The sequence below is a fragment of the Hemicordylus capensis genome, chromosome 10, assembly GCF_027244095.1.
Source record: "Hemicordylus capensis ecotype Gifberg chromosome 10, rHemCap1.1.pri, whole genome shotgun sequence".
NCBI classification, from domain to species: Eukaryota; Metazoa; Chordata; class Lepidosauria; order Squamata; family Cordylidae; genus Hemicordylus; species Hemicordylus capensis.
This window is the reverse complement of record NC_069666.1, coordinates 2,212,581-2,227,747: the sequence shown is the minus strand read 5'-3', so window position 1 is coordinate 2,227,747 and position 15,167 is coordinate 2,212,581. Positions and strand designations below refer to the sequence as shown.

The window sequence follows — 15,167 nt, the reverse complement described above, 5'->3', positions numbered from 1 at the left end:
TCTGGACTGCTTCTGCTTTGTCTCCCTCCCACAAAACGCTTCGCAGACATGGCTCCTGGCTGTTTTGTAAGATGGCCGGTACACATACTATGTACATATTGACTGATTGTCCTCTGAGCTTATTTCCAAGTTTTATTAATTTCTAGTAGAAAATAGGAACACTGTAATACAAGTAGTATTGCACAAGGTGGAAGTTATTCAATGCCAGAAGTGTGGTCTGCCTTCTACATGTAGCTGCTGTTACTTCTAGTGTGAAGATAGTACTTCGCTGATTATAAAATTTAGGACTGGCACTCTCACCCAAACTTCAACTCTCTTTTAACTGTAGTTAAAAACACATTTCCAAGACAATGTGTGTTAGAGGAACGATTCAAAATTATATAGCTGTTCTCAGCTGTGGTGACTGGTAAAAATAGTCAGCCCGAGCACCAAAGGTTATTCTGGTAAAAACCATGCTAAACAAAGAAAGAGTCCACCTCAATGGCAACAAACTGAGGGACATGCCACCGATATTCCAAGAGGTGGGTCCTTAGTCACTTAATTAATGATCATTTATCTTCGGTGTCACTGCACTGCATCTTGTTCTCAGGAGTCTGGAAAGATAAGCTCCCTGCCTCTGCAGCAGCCAGGTCATCTTGCTCCTGAGGCACAATGGTGTGATCTTCCTCATTTGGCTGGGTCACAAGCAACTCTATTAGAAACAAAAAAATATTGACTGTGTCAAGTCACTGTTGCCATGTTTAACTCCCTTCTCTGGCTTAATTGCCAAGATTCATACTTCCTAACCCAGTCAATAACTTGGGAAAGAGAAGCAATCAATTCCTTGAAACTCAGCTTTTACAGGAAGAAAGAAACAATTATCATTAAGGCAGGAGAGAAGCTTCAAGATACAAAACCTTAAAAGCAGGGGGAAATGGGTGCGAGAAGGATGCTTTGGTGAAATGTTATCCTCCATGGAATAGTTGTTATTTAGAGTAAGAGTTATTTATACAGCGCCATCTGTGTACAAGGCACTTTACAAAAAATGAGAAGGTTGTGAGCCCCTTTCAGAGTGGACATGGAGAAACAAATCTTGGCAATTAAATGTAGCTCCCTTAACAGTTTACGATTGCATCTGCCAAGAAGAGGCTTTGCTGAGATGCAGCAAGTTAACTATGTTGGTCATTTGTTTCCAAGAAAGTCTGAGGAAGTTTTTAAGTAAGATCTTCTCAGAACACAATTTTTAGTTGATAGGTCAATAGCTGCCAGTTACAGAGCTCTTCGATATACTCCCCGTTTGTCTCTTTGGAGTATCTTACAGATTCAGAAAGAAACACAATTTAAGGTAATCAATAGCTTGTTTTGACACCTGGCTTCAGACCAGTTTGTGAACTTCTACCACAGAAGTCTCACTGCTGAGTGGCAGAAGAAAAAACGGTTCCTGCAAAGGATTTGTGCTCTTTTGTGACAACCCTTACTAATACATCTACCTACAGATGTAAGCTGCTTAAGTACACTTGCTCTCTTTCTCCCAGTCTTGCCAAGGAGACAGTGTTTAGTGGATACCCTGGCTAACTGGCAATAAGCCGGTCATCCTCAGAAGAGCTAAGCTTCAGTGGTTGATAGTTTGTGTCAGCTTCCTGACAAATGGAAAGAATATGTATGTCTTCACTCCCCAATTTCTCTGGAACAAGTTTCATAGGAGGAAATGCTTTGCCACCCACTTCCTTGTACACCTCAGAGTCGCTGCACTTCAACCACCATTATTTCAGGATAAGACTACTATAAAAACATAGATGCTAGGTATTCTCTCCTTTTCTCTAAAGGGAGAAAAAGTATAAAAGATAACTTCTCCAAATAAATTTAAAAGAAGCTGAAATTATTTTAGTTTTTGCAACTGAGAGAACATAACACGACTGATTTTTCAGAAAAGCCACCACAAGTTGTCGTCTTTCACACTTTAGAACTCACCATGCTCTTGTGATTGACTGCTGAACTGCATTTTTGCTTGTCTTTTTTCAAGGGCTATTTGTCTGTTCCTTTCAATTCTTTGCTGTTGCTCCTCTGTTAGATTGGTACTTGGAGGTGCACCAAATTTTTCTTTTGTGTTCTGGAGTTCTGAAAAGAGGTCTACTTCCGCATGGACTACATTCAGTTCACTGTCTCCCCCATCTCCATCGGTAATGACTGCAAACGAACCAAAGCTATCAGTGCTTTCCTGCCAAAATCTACACTTCAACTGGGTTATCATTCATTCATCCAGTTTTTATACCGCCCTTCCAAAATGGCTCAGGGCAGTTTACAATGGCTGGGTCTTCCAACACAAGTACACCCCCATTCTTATTGCCTTCTCTATTAGCTCTCATCACATTGCTGGGACTACCTAAATCAAGGGTTCTCAAACTTGGGTCCCTGGTTGCCGACTGGGGATTATGGGAGTTGAAGTCCAACAGCATCTGGGGACCCAGGTTTAAGAACCCCTGAACTGTTGCCAACCAAGGCAACATTTTGAACTAGAAATGCCATTTCCCCAAAGACACAGAAACACACGTTCAATTCCAGGATACTGCTACTTAGGAAGCAATTTGAAGTTAAAATCAGCAAACATTAATGTTTCCCTAAACCCAACTGTTGTACAATCCTTAGCATTTATGTATGGAGCCATCGCACAGAGTTCTGATAACTAGACAGACACTGTCGGCAGGAACCATTTCGTTAATGTACGTGGCTGCCTAGGGCTGCATTGTATTGCTCACAAATGCAGCCAATATTCATTACAGCCACAAGTATAATTGCCATGATTTCTGAAGGGAAGTGGGAAGGGAGGCAAAACAATCTCTAACAATACCTTAGAAGAGTCAGCAAGGGAGTAATTTAGTGGAGTCTGTTTGGTGGCAGCAAGCTTTCTAAGCAACTTTTAGAGGAGGCTGCCATGAATTTCATCATTATTGCAACAGGACATCATGAGCTTTCCACCTGCAACCTCTCTGAAGAACTCAGAGCCAGAAAGGTTTACAATGAACATGCAACTGGAGTGCTTGACAGATCCATTCAGGAGTTTAGCCTCTAAAATACAGGATTTATTCTATGCAAGTTGATTTGCCACCCATGTACATTCAAATGCTTTTGACTGGAGCTAGGTCTCTACAAATACATAAATTTCTAGAACAGAATGATGTTCCTAATTAATAAAGGAGTAAATTACATTACATCAGAGTTGGGGGAAGGTAGACAGCAGTTCACTAACCAATTTAGACCACTTAGTGCCTGCTGGGATTCTTACCAAGGTGAACCTTGGCCTGATCTAGCAAAGCACTTCTTATGTCCGTAGGCATGAGTGCAGGTTCAGGATGGGTTTGCACAGGTAACTGCTAAGAGCTCCTGAACACGCATTGTAAGTGGATTACAGTAGCAGTGATAAAAGAAACGATCATGCAGGACTGACGTCGACTCATCATTGCATTATAGAGGTGCAGTCATATTGCTGGCAATAGCCCCAAAACATCTGACAATCAGTAAGAGAAAAAACAATGCAAGGTCATCACTGTCAGTGTATACATGCCTTCATTACTTGTGAAGTCTTCATGCAAAATGGGCAGGTCGAGTCTAATTCGCTTTAAGCACGTCTGGAAGGGAAAAGGGAAAAGATGTGCCATTTACTGATGGTCAGCACTGCCTTCACATTGTGTTGGTTGCTTTCAACTCAGCTTTCAAAAACCGACACACTTAATACTCACCTGAACTGCTTTTTTATTTCCCAGACTTGCTACTCTATCAACAAAATCTTCAAACTGAAGTTTAGGGAATAGTCTATGAGCCCAGTGCTCCATGTGCCTCAGAAGCATCTTCAGGTCGGCTTCCTGAACATAAGAACAAGATATTGTCTGAAATGCTTGATCAGCGGACTTTCAGGAAGGCTTCAGACATTTTAGCTCTTAGATTATCCTAAATATTAATCGCTTAGGTTTGTACCTCTGGGCTGCAAGAGAGCAGCCATTTTTAAAAAGTAATTGTTATTGGCTCGGGGAAAAAAATATACAGACTGAACACAGCTTCTTGCAAGCAAACATCAGACCTTTCGCTTCATCAACAAAACACAGATCACTTTAGAGCAGGGACAGGCAACCTTGGTTCTCTTGCTGCTGTTGAACTACAAGTCCCATCATTCCCAGACACAATTTATTGTGTCTGGGTGTAATGGAAGTTGTAGTTCAACAACAGCCGGGGAACCAAGATTCCCTGCTTTAGAGCCTGTCCAGACAATTATTGTATAGTGCAACAAAGGGTGGAGTTCTAACATGGGATCCAGATGCCTTTCAATGGTTAGCACATTGCAGAAGAGTCCCATTTTTTCCACCAGTAAACAACAATATTTTGTTCCTGAGAAAATACTAAATTTATCCCACTAGGCATGTCTAATGCAGCTTGAGACGCTATGGAATGTAGAACTTGAGGTTGTGGTGGACAGCTCATTGAAAGCGTCGAAAGCAGTTGTGAAAAAGGCAAATTGCATGCTTGGGATCATTAGGAAGGGGATTAAAAACAGAACTCCTAATATTATAATACTCTTATACAAATCTATGGTGTGGTCACATTTGGAGTACTATGTACAGTCCTGGTCACTATCTCAAAAAGGACATTATAGAAGTGAAAAGGGTCCAGAAGAGGGCAACCAAAATCATCAGGGACTAGAGCACCTTCCTTATGAGGCAAGGCTACAACACCTGGGGCTTTTTAGTTTACAAAAACGGCGACTGAGGGGAGACATGATAGAGGTCTAGAAAATTATGCATGGTGTGGAGAGAGTGGATAGAAAGAATTTTTTCTCCTTCTCTCACAACACCAGAACCAGGGCCATCCCATGAAACCGATTGCCAGGAAATTACCCACAAAAGGATGTATTTTTTTCACACAACACATAATTAAATTGATGGATTTCTCTGCCACTGGATTTGGTGATGGTCACCAGCTTGGATGACATTAAAAGAGGCTGAGACAAATTCATGGTGAACAGGTCTCTCAATGGCTACTAATCTTGATGACTACAGGCTACTTCCAGGCCCAGAGGCAGGATCCCTCTAAATACCAGTTGCAGGGGAGCAAGTGCAAGAGAGGGCACACCCTCAGCTCTTGCCTGTGGACTTCTCAGATGCATCTGGTGGGCTGCTGTGGGAATGCTGGACTAGATGGGCCTTGGGCCTGATTCAGCAAGGCTGTTGCTATGGTCGTGCATGTATTGCAAATTACTTAGCAGCTAGTGCCTGTGACATTACTGGTGAAGTGCAACACCCCTTTCTCTCACCATTTTATGAACTTTAAGAGGCAAGTTTTACAAAAACACAACATTTTGTGTCACTTTCCCCCCAAATGTGTAGGGCAAGTGCTCGTCACTATACCCCACCCAGCAGAGAAAGGCTCATTGATGCTTACCATGCTTCTTCAAAACAGAGCATCATGCTTTGAGCTTTGCCTTGCCAGTTCTAAAGTACACATCTTGAGGTTTTTTTAAAGCCAGGTCATGAATCCCTTCAGCATACGCATCCATGTTTAACCAGATTACCACTCCAATATATTATTTAAAACCCATTTCTAAAAACAACATTTTAAGAAGTGTGGGGATAAGATATATAACCAAGCACTTGTCTTTGACGGTCTTTAGAAAGAGGGATTTAGTATTATAGTGCATGTAGACAATTCCCCTAATACTGAACGAAACCCCCTCCCTTGCTTCAGCATTCTTTAAACAGCTACTGAGATATGTCAACTGGTAATTGAAATCACTGATGTTGTGCCATCAGCTGCATATGAATTGCCAGTCACCCAACAGGACACACACTGGCATCAGAGCTCCTCAAGTTGGATTGGGCTCAGGGCATGGTCTGAAGGCACACGAGGCAGCAATCTTACTGAAAACTCAGCAGGTCTGAGCCTGGCCAGTGGGAGACTGCCTGGGAACCCCCTATAGATGCCATCCCAAGTTCCACCAGGTGAGAAAGGCAGAAAACAAATAAACAGGAAAAAGTTCACATTGGGATGTTCAGCCACAACATCGTTTAGACCTCAAAGCAAATAAGATGTGGCAATGGCCACAAAAACCGAGAAGAGACTTCTCAGCATTGCTTACCTCATGACCTTTACCTTTGAATTTTATATTATCAAACATATTCCGCAGAGCTGGAAGTCCTCGCTCTGAAACTAACCTGTGGATGTTAGAAGTGTCTCTAGTTACTTGAAAAAAGCTGTTCATTAATAGGTATTCCATCCCAAATCCTGACATGCAAGACCAGTAAGTACAAGCGGTAAAATATACGGCCTATTGAGTTGTCAATATATACTATACTATACTGCAGACAAATATACTACGGAGGACATCAAAACAGAGTTTGAGCCCTTGAACCACTTTAAAACAAAGACGATTTACAAACTTTTATATAAATACATATTTATATTGTATATAAATACCAAAAGGTTACCAGGCCCCTTCTTCTACTGGGCTCTGGCAACCGTTAGGGTGCTTTAGTGGAAAGAGAGCTCTTGTCTGACGGATAAGCTCTAAATGTTTTCTTCAGTGGCTCATCTTGTTCTCCCCCACTCACTGTCATGCAGATTACATGGTGCTACTTTTAAATTTTATTTAAAAATTAGAATCCCACTTTCAAACCAATGGTCTCTCCCTCCTCCCCACCACCCAGCAATTCACAATCAAATAAAAATTAAAATACAGTAATAAGACATCCATAACATAAGCTGGAATAAAAAGAAAGTAGGGGGGAAATATCAGCAGATGTGAAAAGAAACTAAAACCAGACCAGCTAAAAGCCTTGTAGAACAGAAAAGTTGAAAAGAAAGGGTTTGACAAATGTCTGCAACACAACAGAAATGACACAGCATGACTCACTGCCCAAGACTTGTCCACACCAGAGACTACCTAGCAACCCAAATTGCATCTTATAGATCTGGTAACCACACAGGTCATCAAAATATAATACTGTTCAGATTCATTTTCCCCCAACGGGGTCCATCTCAAAAGATCCAGGTTCGAGAAGTCTGCCACCACTGAAAAGGCTTAAAACAGCAAATGGATGCTTACTTCTATTGTATATAAAACAGTGAAGAAGAAAAACAAAACACACACACTCTGCCTCCCCAAGTGTTAGAAATGTTTTACTAAATACCTCTCAGCATCTAGTTTAGGCAGTGGCCTTTTAATAGCTCTCCTGGTAGCCACAGAAGAATCTTTGGTTTGCGACAATTTGTTTCCCTCTGGTTCTGTCAAACAGAATAAAATATATTCTGAATTTATAATGCAAATTATTCCAACTGGAATAAAGGAGTGTAGCATTTATAGATACTGCTATAGTACACATCCTACCTGAAACATATATTCTAACCCTACTAAGGAGAGTCAAATGTTCAAAGTGTTAGTAGTATACACAATTTCATGGGCTTCTTGTAATATAATCCCATGCTTGTTTACCTGTGAATAAGCCCCACTGAACACAGTAGGACTTACTTCCAAGTAAATACACTTTGGACCATGCTGCAGCATTCCAAATAAGAAAGTTTAGTTCAAACGAATATTCACCTCCATTGACTAAGTTGCCTTCAACATCATCCCCCACAGGAGAGTCTGGAGGTGGTAGAGGAAGAAACTGCTCATCCTGGATGTGTTCATAATCAGGAAGATCAAACAAATTGCCCTCTGTTGGATCTATCATATTTCCACAAAGCTGCTCTGTCCTGGAAAACAACATGGGAAGTTTTTAAAGTACTTTAAAAAGTAGAAATACAGTTGAGGGAGTAGGGGAAGCAGCATCTAACCACAGACACATTTCATTTTACAGAATTAGTTTAGCAGTTTAAAATACAGGGTGAGGGAAACACCCTTGTCCAGGGCGAGGTCACTGGGTTCTATACCAACAACCCTATTTAAAGGAACTCTTCTGAAGACTGCATTAGCAGCTTGACAGAGAAGAACTCCTGGGAAGACCACACTTCGTTGACAAAAAATATACTCCAAGAAAACAATAAGCAACCACTCTAATAACAGAAAGTGGTGTGCTGAGTATTGTTACTATGATTAGTAAAATCAAACACAACATGGCACCAACCTCTTCAATCCCTCCTTTTCACTTCCTCTGGAAAAGTATTCATTGTATTATTACTGTATTTATATAGTGCCATGCATGTAAATATTGCTTTACAAAAAAGACAGATGCCTGACCTGAGAGGCTTACAATCTAGAATACAGACACATGGGATATGATGGGAAGGAAATGCAGTTGTTCCGGGTATATGCACACACAGGCTTAATTACAGTAGGGTAAGAGGGCTAAGTGGTTTTGTCACTTTCACATGCATGAATTTATTTCGTGTGTTCTCAGTTTGCTTTTCAGCTAAAGAAGGTCTAAACACAACTTCAAAAGAAAGATACAAAGTATCTTCCAGACTTTGTTAAGCAGGGCCACCCTTGGCTTGCATTTGCATGGGTGACTACATGTGAGCACTGTCTGCTGTAGGATACTCCCCATAGGGAGTGAGGCTGCACCTCAGTGGTAGCACAGCTGCTTTGCATGCAGGCAGACTCTTTAAAAGCAATGAGACACATTAGTCTGAGCCCTGCCTATTTAAAAGGTGGGCTTTAAAAAAAAAATAAAGCAAACCAAACCAGATAATAAGAGCAGCCCGGCTGGGTCAGGCCCAAGAAGGCCCACCTAGCCCAGCATCCCGTTTCCCACCGTGGACAACCAGATGCCTCTGGGGAGCCTACAGACGAGGGCATGCCCTCTCTGCTGCTGATGCTCCCCTGCCACTGGGATTCAGAGGCATCTGAGGCTGGAGAGGTGGCCCACAGTCACCAGACTAGTAGCCATTGCTAATCCTCTCCTCCATGGATTGGACTAAGCCCCTTTTAAAGCCACCCAAGCTAGTGGCCATCACCATATCCCGTGGCAGAGAGTTCCATCGTCTAATGACGTGCTCCAAACGAAACATCTATATATGGGGGAGCCTCGGCGCTTTGGGAAAAGGGAATCCCAGTTCCTCCATCCTGGGTCAAATTGGGCATCAACCCCTCCTACACCACCACTCCTCCACCCACCGGGAAGAATGACGGGACTGGGGGGTAGGAAAGCCGCAACTCTTCCCCACCTGACAGAAAATCACTTGCCTCCACAGCTTACATCCGGGGACCTCGCCGTCGTCGGCACCTCACTTCCGGTTTTTTGGGGGGGATGAAAAGCCGCCAAGACAAAGGCAAAATCGCGCCAAACCCCTAACCACTGCGAGAACGCCGAGTACGCATGCGTGCGACTGCGAAGATCATCTCGCGAGAAGAAGCTTCGAATCACGCCCCCCTTTTTTCCTGGTTTTCTTCTTAGCTCGGTTTTCCTCTATTCTAGAGTTAAAAAAACAAACCGAGAGTGATCTATCTCTTTCTCTACCTAGAGAGCTCCCGGGTTCATATTGGAAGTTTGTTGCTTAAAAATATCACTAGAGTCTTTTGGCACATGAAAGATAAGCTCATGCAGGGGAACGTCATAGTTTATTCTTCTTGCAAGCCATAAGAGTGATTGCTGCCTTGGCTGCTGCATATACTGCCTCTTTGGAAGCATTTTTTTTAATTCCCCCTACTTGGGGTGCCATGTGGAAATCAATTAAGACTGCTCAGATTTTAGCACAGCTGTGACAGAACAATAGTGTGGTTCCCCCCCGCAAAAAGCCCCCCAAAGTAAAGATTGCAGATCCTGCATTTTCAAAGGAAGTTCAGACTGTGTGCTACTCTAGCCTTTTTCATTCTCTATAGACAACTTTTGTTACGTCTCTGAGGCTTTCTCGTGCCCCGGCCCGCGTTCCTCTTTGCGCACGCGCACTATATCCCCTCCTGCTCTTCGGGCGCGTGCTCTTATCGTTAGGGGCCGGAGAGGGCGAGCTCGATCTCAGTGGCCAATGGGAGCGCCAGGAGTCCGGTTCTCGCTGTTTTCCTTTTTGGCGCCAAAACCTGCTCGAGGGAAGCTAACTGTCGTTTTGGGAAGCGGCCTGGCAGACTTTTGCCTGGGCGGGCCGTATAACTCATGCCACCTGACTCATGTCCAAAAACATTTATTATATGTCTCCTTACATTTTTATTTACATTCTGCTTTCAGACCCAAACCTGTCTGAAAAGTGTGCTATACATTAATACATGTGTGTACATAAAGACACAAAAAAACACTTCTTTGGGTATTATTATTATTTGAGTAGAATTGCCAGCTCTGACTGAAACTGTTCCCAGATATCCCGCTCCCCCACCGGTATTTTCTCTCCCCAACATTTGATTTTTAGCCTACTTTCCAGTAGGCTTATGAGATCACCCGGCATTCCTTGTGTGTATCCATCTCCCCCATCAACTTCCTAGCTCTGGAAGTTGACCAATATGAACCAAATTGGGTGCAGTTTTAGGGACACCGTAATGGCATTGTTTGTGATGATGTCATCCACCCCATTTAAGATGGTGGACACGTGAACATTTGAGGTGCAAGTGGGCTAATTTGTGAGCCGCCTGATTTGAACCAAATTTGCTACAGGTGTAGGGACACATAGGGTCGGCTCAAAGGCATAGTTTGTAATGATGTCATCCACCCTGATTTAAGCTGGCAGAGAGGTGCAAATAGGGATCAATATGGATCTAATTTGGTACAGTTGTAGACACATAGGGACTCCAGCTCAAATGCATGGTTTGTGATGATGTCATCCACCCCAATTCAGGATGGCGGACGCATGAACATTTGAGGCACAAGTAAGCTACTTTGTGAATTGCCTAACCAATTTGGACCAACTTTAGTCCAGATGTAAGGATAGTGAAAGGAAAGTAGGCAGATTAGTTCTTACTAGAATAACTTGTTCACAATATTCAGCCATCACAATCTCCAAGACTGCTTTCAAGAGTCACCTGGAAGATGCTGATTTAGGTTTACCAACTGTGACTTCTGGATTCCTGGAGATTATTTTCCCAGTATTTTTCCCAACACTTGTCACCATTTCAAGCTGCTAAAATCTTCAGAAATGCTTTCAAGAGTCACCTGGAGATTGATGCCATTTCCTGGAGACTCCAGGCCAAGTTTGGAAGGTTGGCTACCCTAGTAGAGGAAAGAATAAAAATAATACATACATAACATGTATAAAATGATGCAATGTACACCCATTCCATCAACGTTTATATTATGAAGAATGCTTAAATTTGAATAATGAAATGTGCTGGATATTGACGCGGCTCAGGATTCAGCAAATCAGCGCTAAGGCCAAATCATAATAGCCCGATTCAGACAATTTGGCATCCAGCCCAGCTGCATATTTCACACAAATCTTACCACAGGAGGGAGCTGTCCAATCCAGTCCATGCAAACTTACTCAGATGGTGAATCCCATTTTGTTCACTATTATCAGTTCCTTGTATAAAATGTGTATACATGTAATTGCTACATAACTGGGTGGCTAGGTGTGATATCAAATATGATTTTGTTATACAGTGCAAGAAAAAACTAAAGAAAGGTATAGTTGTCTGGGAATAAACGCCTGACAACTGACAAAAAGGAATTATTTCTTCCCTGCCTAGCATGCGTTATTCTGAACACAGCTACATTCTCAGTGTTTGCAATGTGCCCACTTGCATCTAGTGCATTTTAATTATGCATTTTAACCTTAGGATGCTTTGGATCCTTTAGTCTTTGCATTCATCCAGTTTTCAATTAGTGCTGTGGATCTGCAGCAGGATAGGCCCTCAGCCCCCTCTGTCCTTTGTATCCCCTACAGGCAGAAACAACACCTGACAAATTATATCAGGGAGACAAATTAAAAAGGGAGCCAACGCTCAAAGTAGCTCAGAAACAGGAAAATTTGTGTTATGTAGGCTCATTTGCCAGGGATGTGCGTTCAAACAATGTTTGGTCAAGCTTCAGGAGTGCCTCTGTCTTTGTTTTGCAGTGGGGGCCGAATGCTATGCTACCCACCCATTCCATCAACAGCTGATTTTTTGAAACTAGCGAGCTGGTGGACCTGGCTGTATCTTCCTAATAAATGATGGTTTGCCGTTAAGTTCATAGCCCCCTCAGGCCTGGTTCACACACACATCCATCCTGTGATGAGTGCAACATCAAGTGATGACTTGGTATGTCTACATACCCCGCATGTTGTCAGCTGCTGGTGGGGCCAGATACCTGTCAGAGGCCATGGACTGGCATGGCGGGTCTTCATGACTTTTTAAGCCCTGCCCCGGCCTGTACAGTGCCGGCCACTTTGTTACCACCGGTGCCACTAAAATCACGCTAGGCACAGCTTCTGCTTGCGCTTCTTCTGTTGTGCATCATGCCATAGGGACCTGCCCGACTGTTATCAGAGGCCTTCCTCTATCCTCCACAGTCGGAGGTTAGGTGGCTGGAAAAAGGGCTTGTTTGTTTCTGGTGCCACAAAAGTGGGATGCCTTCCCCAGAAAAGCCTGTCTGGGACCAACTTGGACGTCTTTCCAGTGCAAGGCAAGACTTTGTTTCTTTTGCCTGTAGGCTTTCCATCATTGCCTATGAGCGGCTTTAAGGTATTGTAATGTTTTGGCTGGGGTGTGTGTGTGTGTGTTTTGTTTTTGCATCTGCTGCTTTGCTCTCTCTCTTATTGTATTGCTTCATTATTCTAACTCTACAGCTGCCCTGGGAGCTTAGCTGAAGGTTTTAGTTTTCACTGTAGCAGAAAAATAAAAGCACAAGCAGCTCGTCCGATCCACCCACGAGGGCTGGGCTCGCAGCAGGGCCCCCGTCCGGGACACCAAGAGCGCACATTCGCGCCCGCCGGCGCGCCCCCTCCTTCCGCGGCCTGGTTCCCACGCATTCCGGGCAAAGTAAGGGCAACAGGCGTCACGTCGCCAGCGCCCATGTGCAGTGCTCCGGACACATGCGCCTTGCGCCCAGCAGCCCTTTGCACATGCACGCTAGTAGCAGCCCGCGGAGGAGGACACACATTGGAAAGCTGGTGGGGTGCTCCTTCCTCCCGCGGCGCGCCTTTCTTCTTCTTCTGGAAAGGACCCGGCTTGGGATTGGGAAGCGAGCCCTGAACTCCGCTGCAGGAGGCGTCGCCCCCTCCCGGCCGCCACAGAGGAAGCTTGGAAGACGCCCCCCGCCCTGCCTTGCCTCGCTGCGGGATCGAGCCGGATTCAGAGCCGCTGCTGGGAGCGCGCCAAGCGCATCTGTTCCAAGCAGCGGGACCCTGCCGGCCGCCAGGAACTCTCCCAACTCCGATCCGGCTCCGAGGGTCCCCCGGCCAGCAAAGAGGCAGCGTCTCCCGGTGGTACTAGAAGCGGAGCCTCGAGCTCCTCCAGGCTTGGAGAAGCATGCCCAAAAAGAAGCCCATGCCGATCCAGCTGAACCCCACGCCCGACGGCTCCGCCATCAACGGGACCAGCTCGGCGGAGTGAGTAGAGCGCCAGCGCCGCCGCCGGCGAGGGGAGTTGGTAGTGCGCCGCGGAGCGCTTGTTGTGCAGCCGGGCTGGGCTGGGCTGGGCTGGGGCTGGGCGGGTGGTGCCGCGCTGGGCCGGCCCTGGGTGGTGGCTGGGTCGTCCTCCTCCTCCCCCAGGACGCCTGGCCACCAGGAGTGGAGAGGCTGCCCGCTCCGCTTGCAGGAAGTTGGCCGCCCTGGCCGAAGGACGGCGGAGCAGCGCAAACCCCAAGCCCCAGCCCTGCCCCTCGCACGCAGAGCAGGCGCGCCGCTGCGCTGGTCTCGAGCGCTCCCGCTCCCCGCCGCGCGAAGGCTTCCGAGCGCGACCCGTGTTGCTTTGGAAACTGGCTGCTCCGCCGCCGCGGGGCTGGAGACCTGCTCTCCCCAGACCCCGCAGTGTGTCCTTGCACGTTCGTAGGGCCTCTCAAGCCCGAGCGGAGCGGGCACAGAAGACCGGGCGGGGAGTCGACGTGCCGTGGCACAGATCGCGTGCACAGAAGCCAGGAGAAAGGAGTGTGTGTGTCTCTGCACACTGTACAAACACACAACGAGCATTGGGCCAGCTTTTGAAAACCGTGCCCGTATCTGAATGTATTTAAAACGAGTCCCGGTCTCTTCAGTGAAGAACAAGGCTGGCAGCAGCTCTTTTCTTAGGAGCAAGTGTACATACAAGCCGTCTTTCTTCCGTTGGAAGTTACCCTCCGGGTTGGTAAAGGGTCACCTTTTGCATGATTCATGGCAGAGCCTCACCCCTCTTGCCTGTTCGTTTAATGATTACCAGCATCTCATTAAGCGGGGAACATAGGCAGCTGCCATAGACTGAGTCAGACCATTGGGCCGTCTAGCTCAGTAGTGTCTTTACAGACTGGCAGCGGCTTCTCCAAGGAGAAGAGCTGGTCTTGTAGCGGGCATGACTTGTCTCCTTAGCTAAGGAGGGTCTGCCATATGAAAGGGAGACTAGAAGTGTGAGCCCTGGAAGAGATTCCCCCACTCAAGGGATGGAGCCGCTCAGGGAAGAGCAGAAGGTTCCCAGTTCCCTCCCTGGCAGCATCTCCAACGAGATGGGGCTGGGAGAGAGACTCCTGCCTGCAACCTTGGAGAAGCCGCTGCCAGTCTGTGCAGACAATACTGAGCTGAATAGACCAATGGTCTGACTCAGTATACAGTACCTTCCTATGTTCCTGTGTTGGTTTGAATTTGGATGGGTGTCAACATGTAAGATATTCCCCCTTGGAGATGGGGCAATAGCTCAGTGGAAGAGCATTTGCCTGCTTGTATGCAGAAAGTTCCAAGTTCCCTCCCTGGCAACATCTCCTGCCAGTCAGTGTAGACAAGACTGATCTAGATGGACCAAGGGTCTGACTCGGTATAAGGCAGCTTCCTATCTTTCTGTGTTCCTAAGATGTAAAAAGTATCACTTTAAATATATTAATATGTACTCAGGCGCAGCAGGGAAGTAACTTGCCTAGCAAGCCAGAGGTTGCCAGTTGAAATCCCCGCTGGTATGTTTCCCAGACCATGGGAAACAACTATATTGGGCAGCAGTGATCTAGGAAGGTTCTGAAAGGCATCCTCTCACATTGCGTGGGAGGAGGCAATGATAAACTCCTCCTGTATTCTACCAAAGGCAACCACAGAGCTCTGTGGGTGCCAGGAGCTGACACTGACTCAACAGCACAACAGCAACTAGCATTACATATATTTGCATGAGTCTAGGGACAGACAACTTT

At 45.6% G+C, this 15,167-nt stretch overlaps 2 protein-coding genes and 1 non-coding gene across 9 annotated transcripts in view; 1 reads left to right on the top strand and 2 right to left on the bottom strand.

Annotated features, from left to right (window-relative positions):
- Positions 1-118: 118 nt before the first annotated feature.
- Positions 119-9,305, bottom strand: TIPIN (TIMELESS interacting protein). 5 transcript variants are annotated; one of them, XM_053272210.1, is made up of 8 exons: positions 9,149-9,305; positions 7,565-7,719; positions 7,155-7,248; positions 6,104-6,179; positions 3,717-3,839; positions 3,542-3,605; positions 1,951-2,166; positions 119-691 (listed from the first exon to the last, which is right to left on the bottom strand). In XM_053272210.1, the coding sequence occupies exons 2-8, from the start codon at positions 7,695-7,697 to the stop codon at positions 549-551; spliced, it is 849 nt and encodes a 282-aa protein (XP_053128185.1). In that variant the 5' UTR covers positions 7,698-7,719; positions 9,149-9,305; the 3' UTR covers positions 119-548. The 5 variants fall into 5 exon arrangements, with proteins under 5 accessions (XP_053128185.1, XP_053128186.1, XP_053128187.1 ...); XM_053272211.1 differs by having other exon boundaries at positions 9,130-9,286; XM_053272212.1 differs by having other exon boundaries at positions 9,080-9,153.
- On the bottom strand, positions 2,630-2,763 carry LOC128335232 (small Cajal body-specific RNA 14). The gene has a single exon (XR_008311553.1). It is a non-coding gene; the product is annotated as a small Cajal body-specific RNA 14 (non-coding RNA).
- A 3,639-nt stretch (positions 9,306-12,944) lies between the features above and the next one.
- Positions 12,945-15,167, top strand: part of MAP2K1 (mitogen-activated protein kinase kinase 1) — a 32,021-nt gene continuing 29,798 nt past the window's right edge. For 2 of the 3 annotated variants that reach the window (XM_053272209.1, XM_053272207.1), the window contains exon 1: positions 14,012-14,142. In XM_053272209.1, the coding sequence (XP_053128184.1) occupies positions 14,027-14,142 (116 nt within the window). In that variant the 5' untranslated portion in view covers positions 14,012-14,026. Of the gene's footprint in view, positions 13,414-14,011; positions 14,143-15,167 lie in introns of those variants that run through there. The other variant, XM_053272208.1, reaches the window with a different exon arrangement.

Coding starts and splice junctions, on each gene's coding strand:
- TIPIN (XM_053272210.1), bottom strand. CDS start 7,697: ATGATAGATCCAACAGAGGGCAATTTGTTTGATCTTCCTGATTATGAA. Junction 6,180..7,154: donor CCTAAACTAGATGCTGAGAG/GTATTTAGTAAA, acceptor TAACATCCACAG/GTTAGTTTCAGAGCGAGGAC. Junction 3,840..6,103: donor TCAAAGGTAAAGGTCATGAG/GTAAGCAATGCT, acceptor TCTTATGTTCAG/GAAGCCGACCTGAAGATGCT.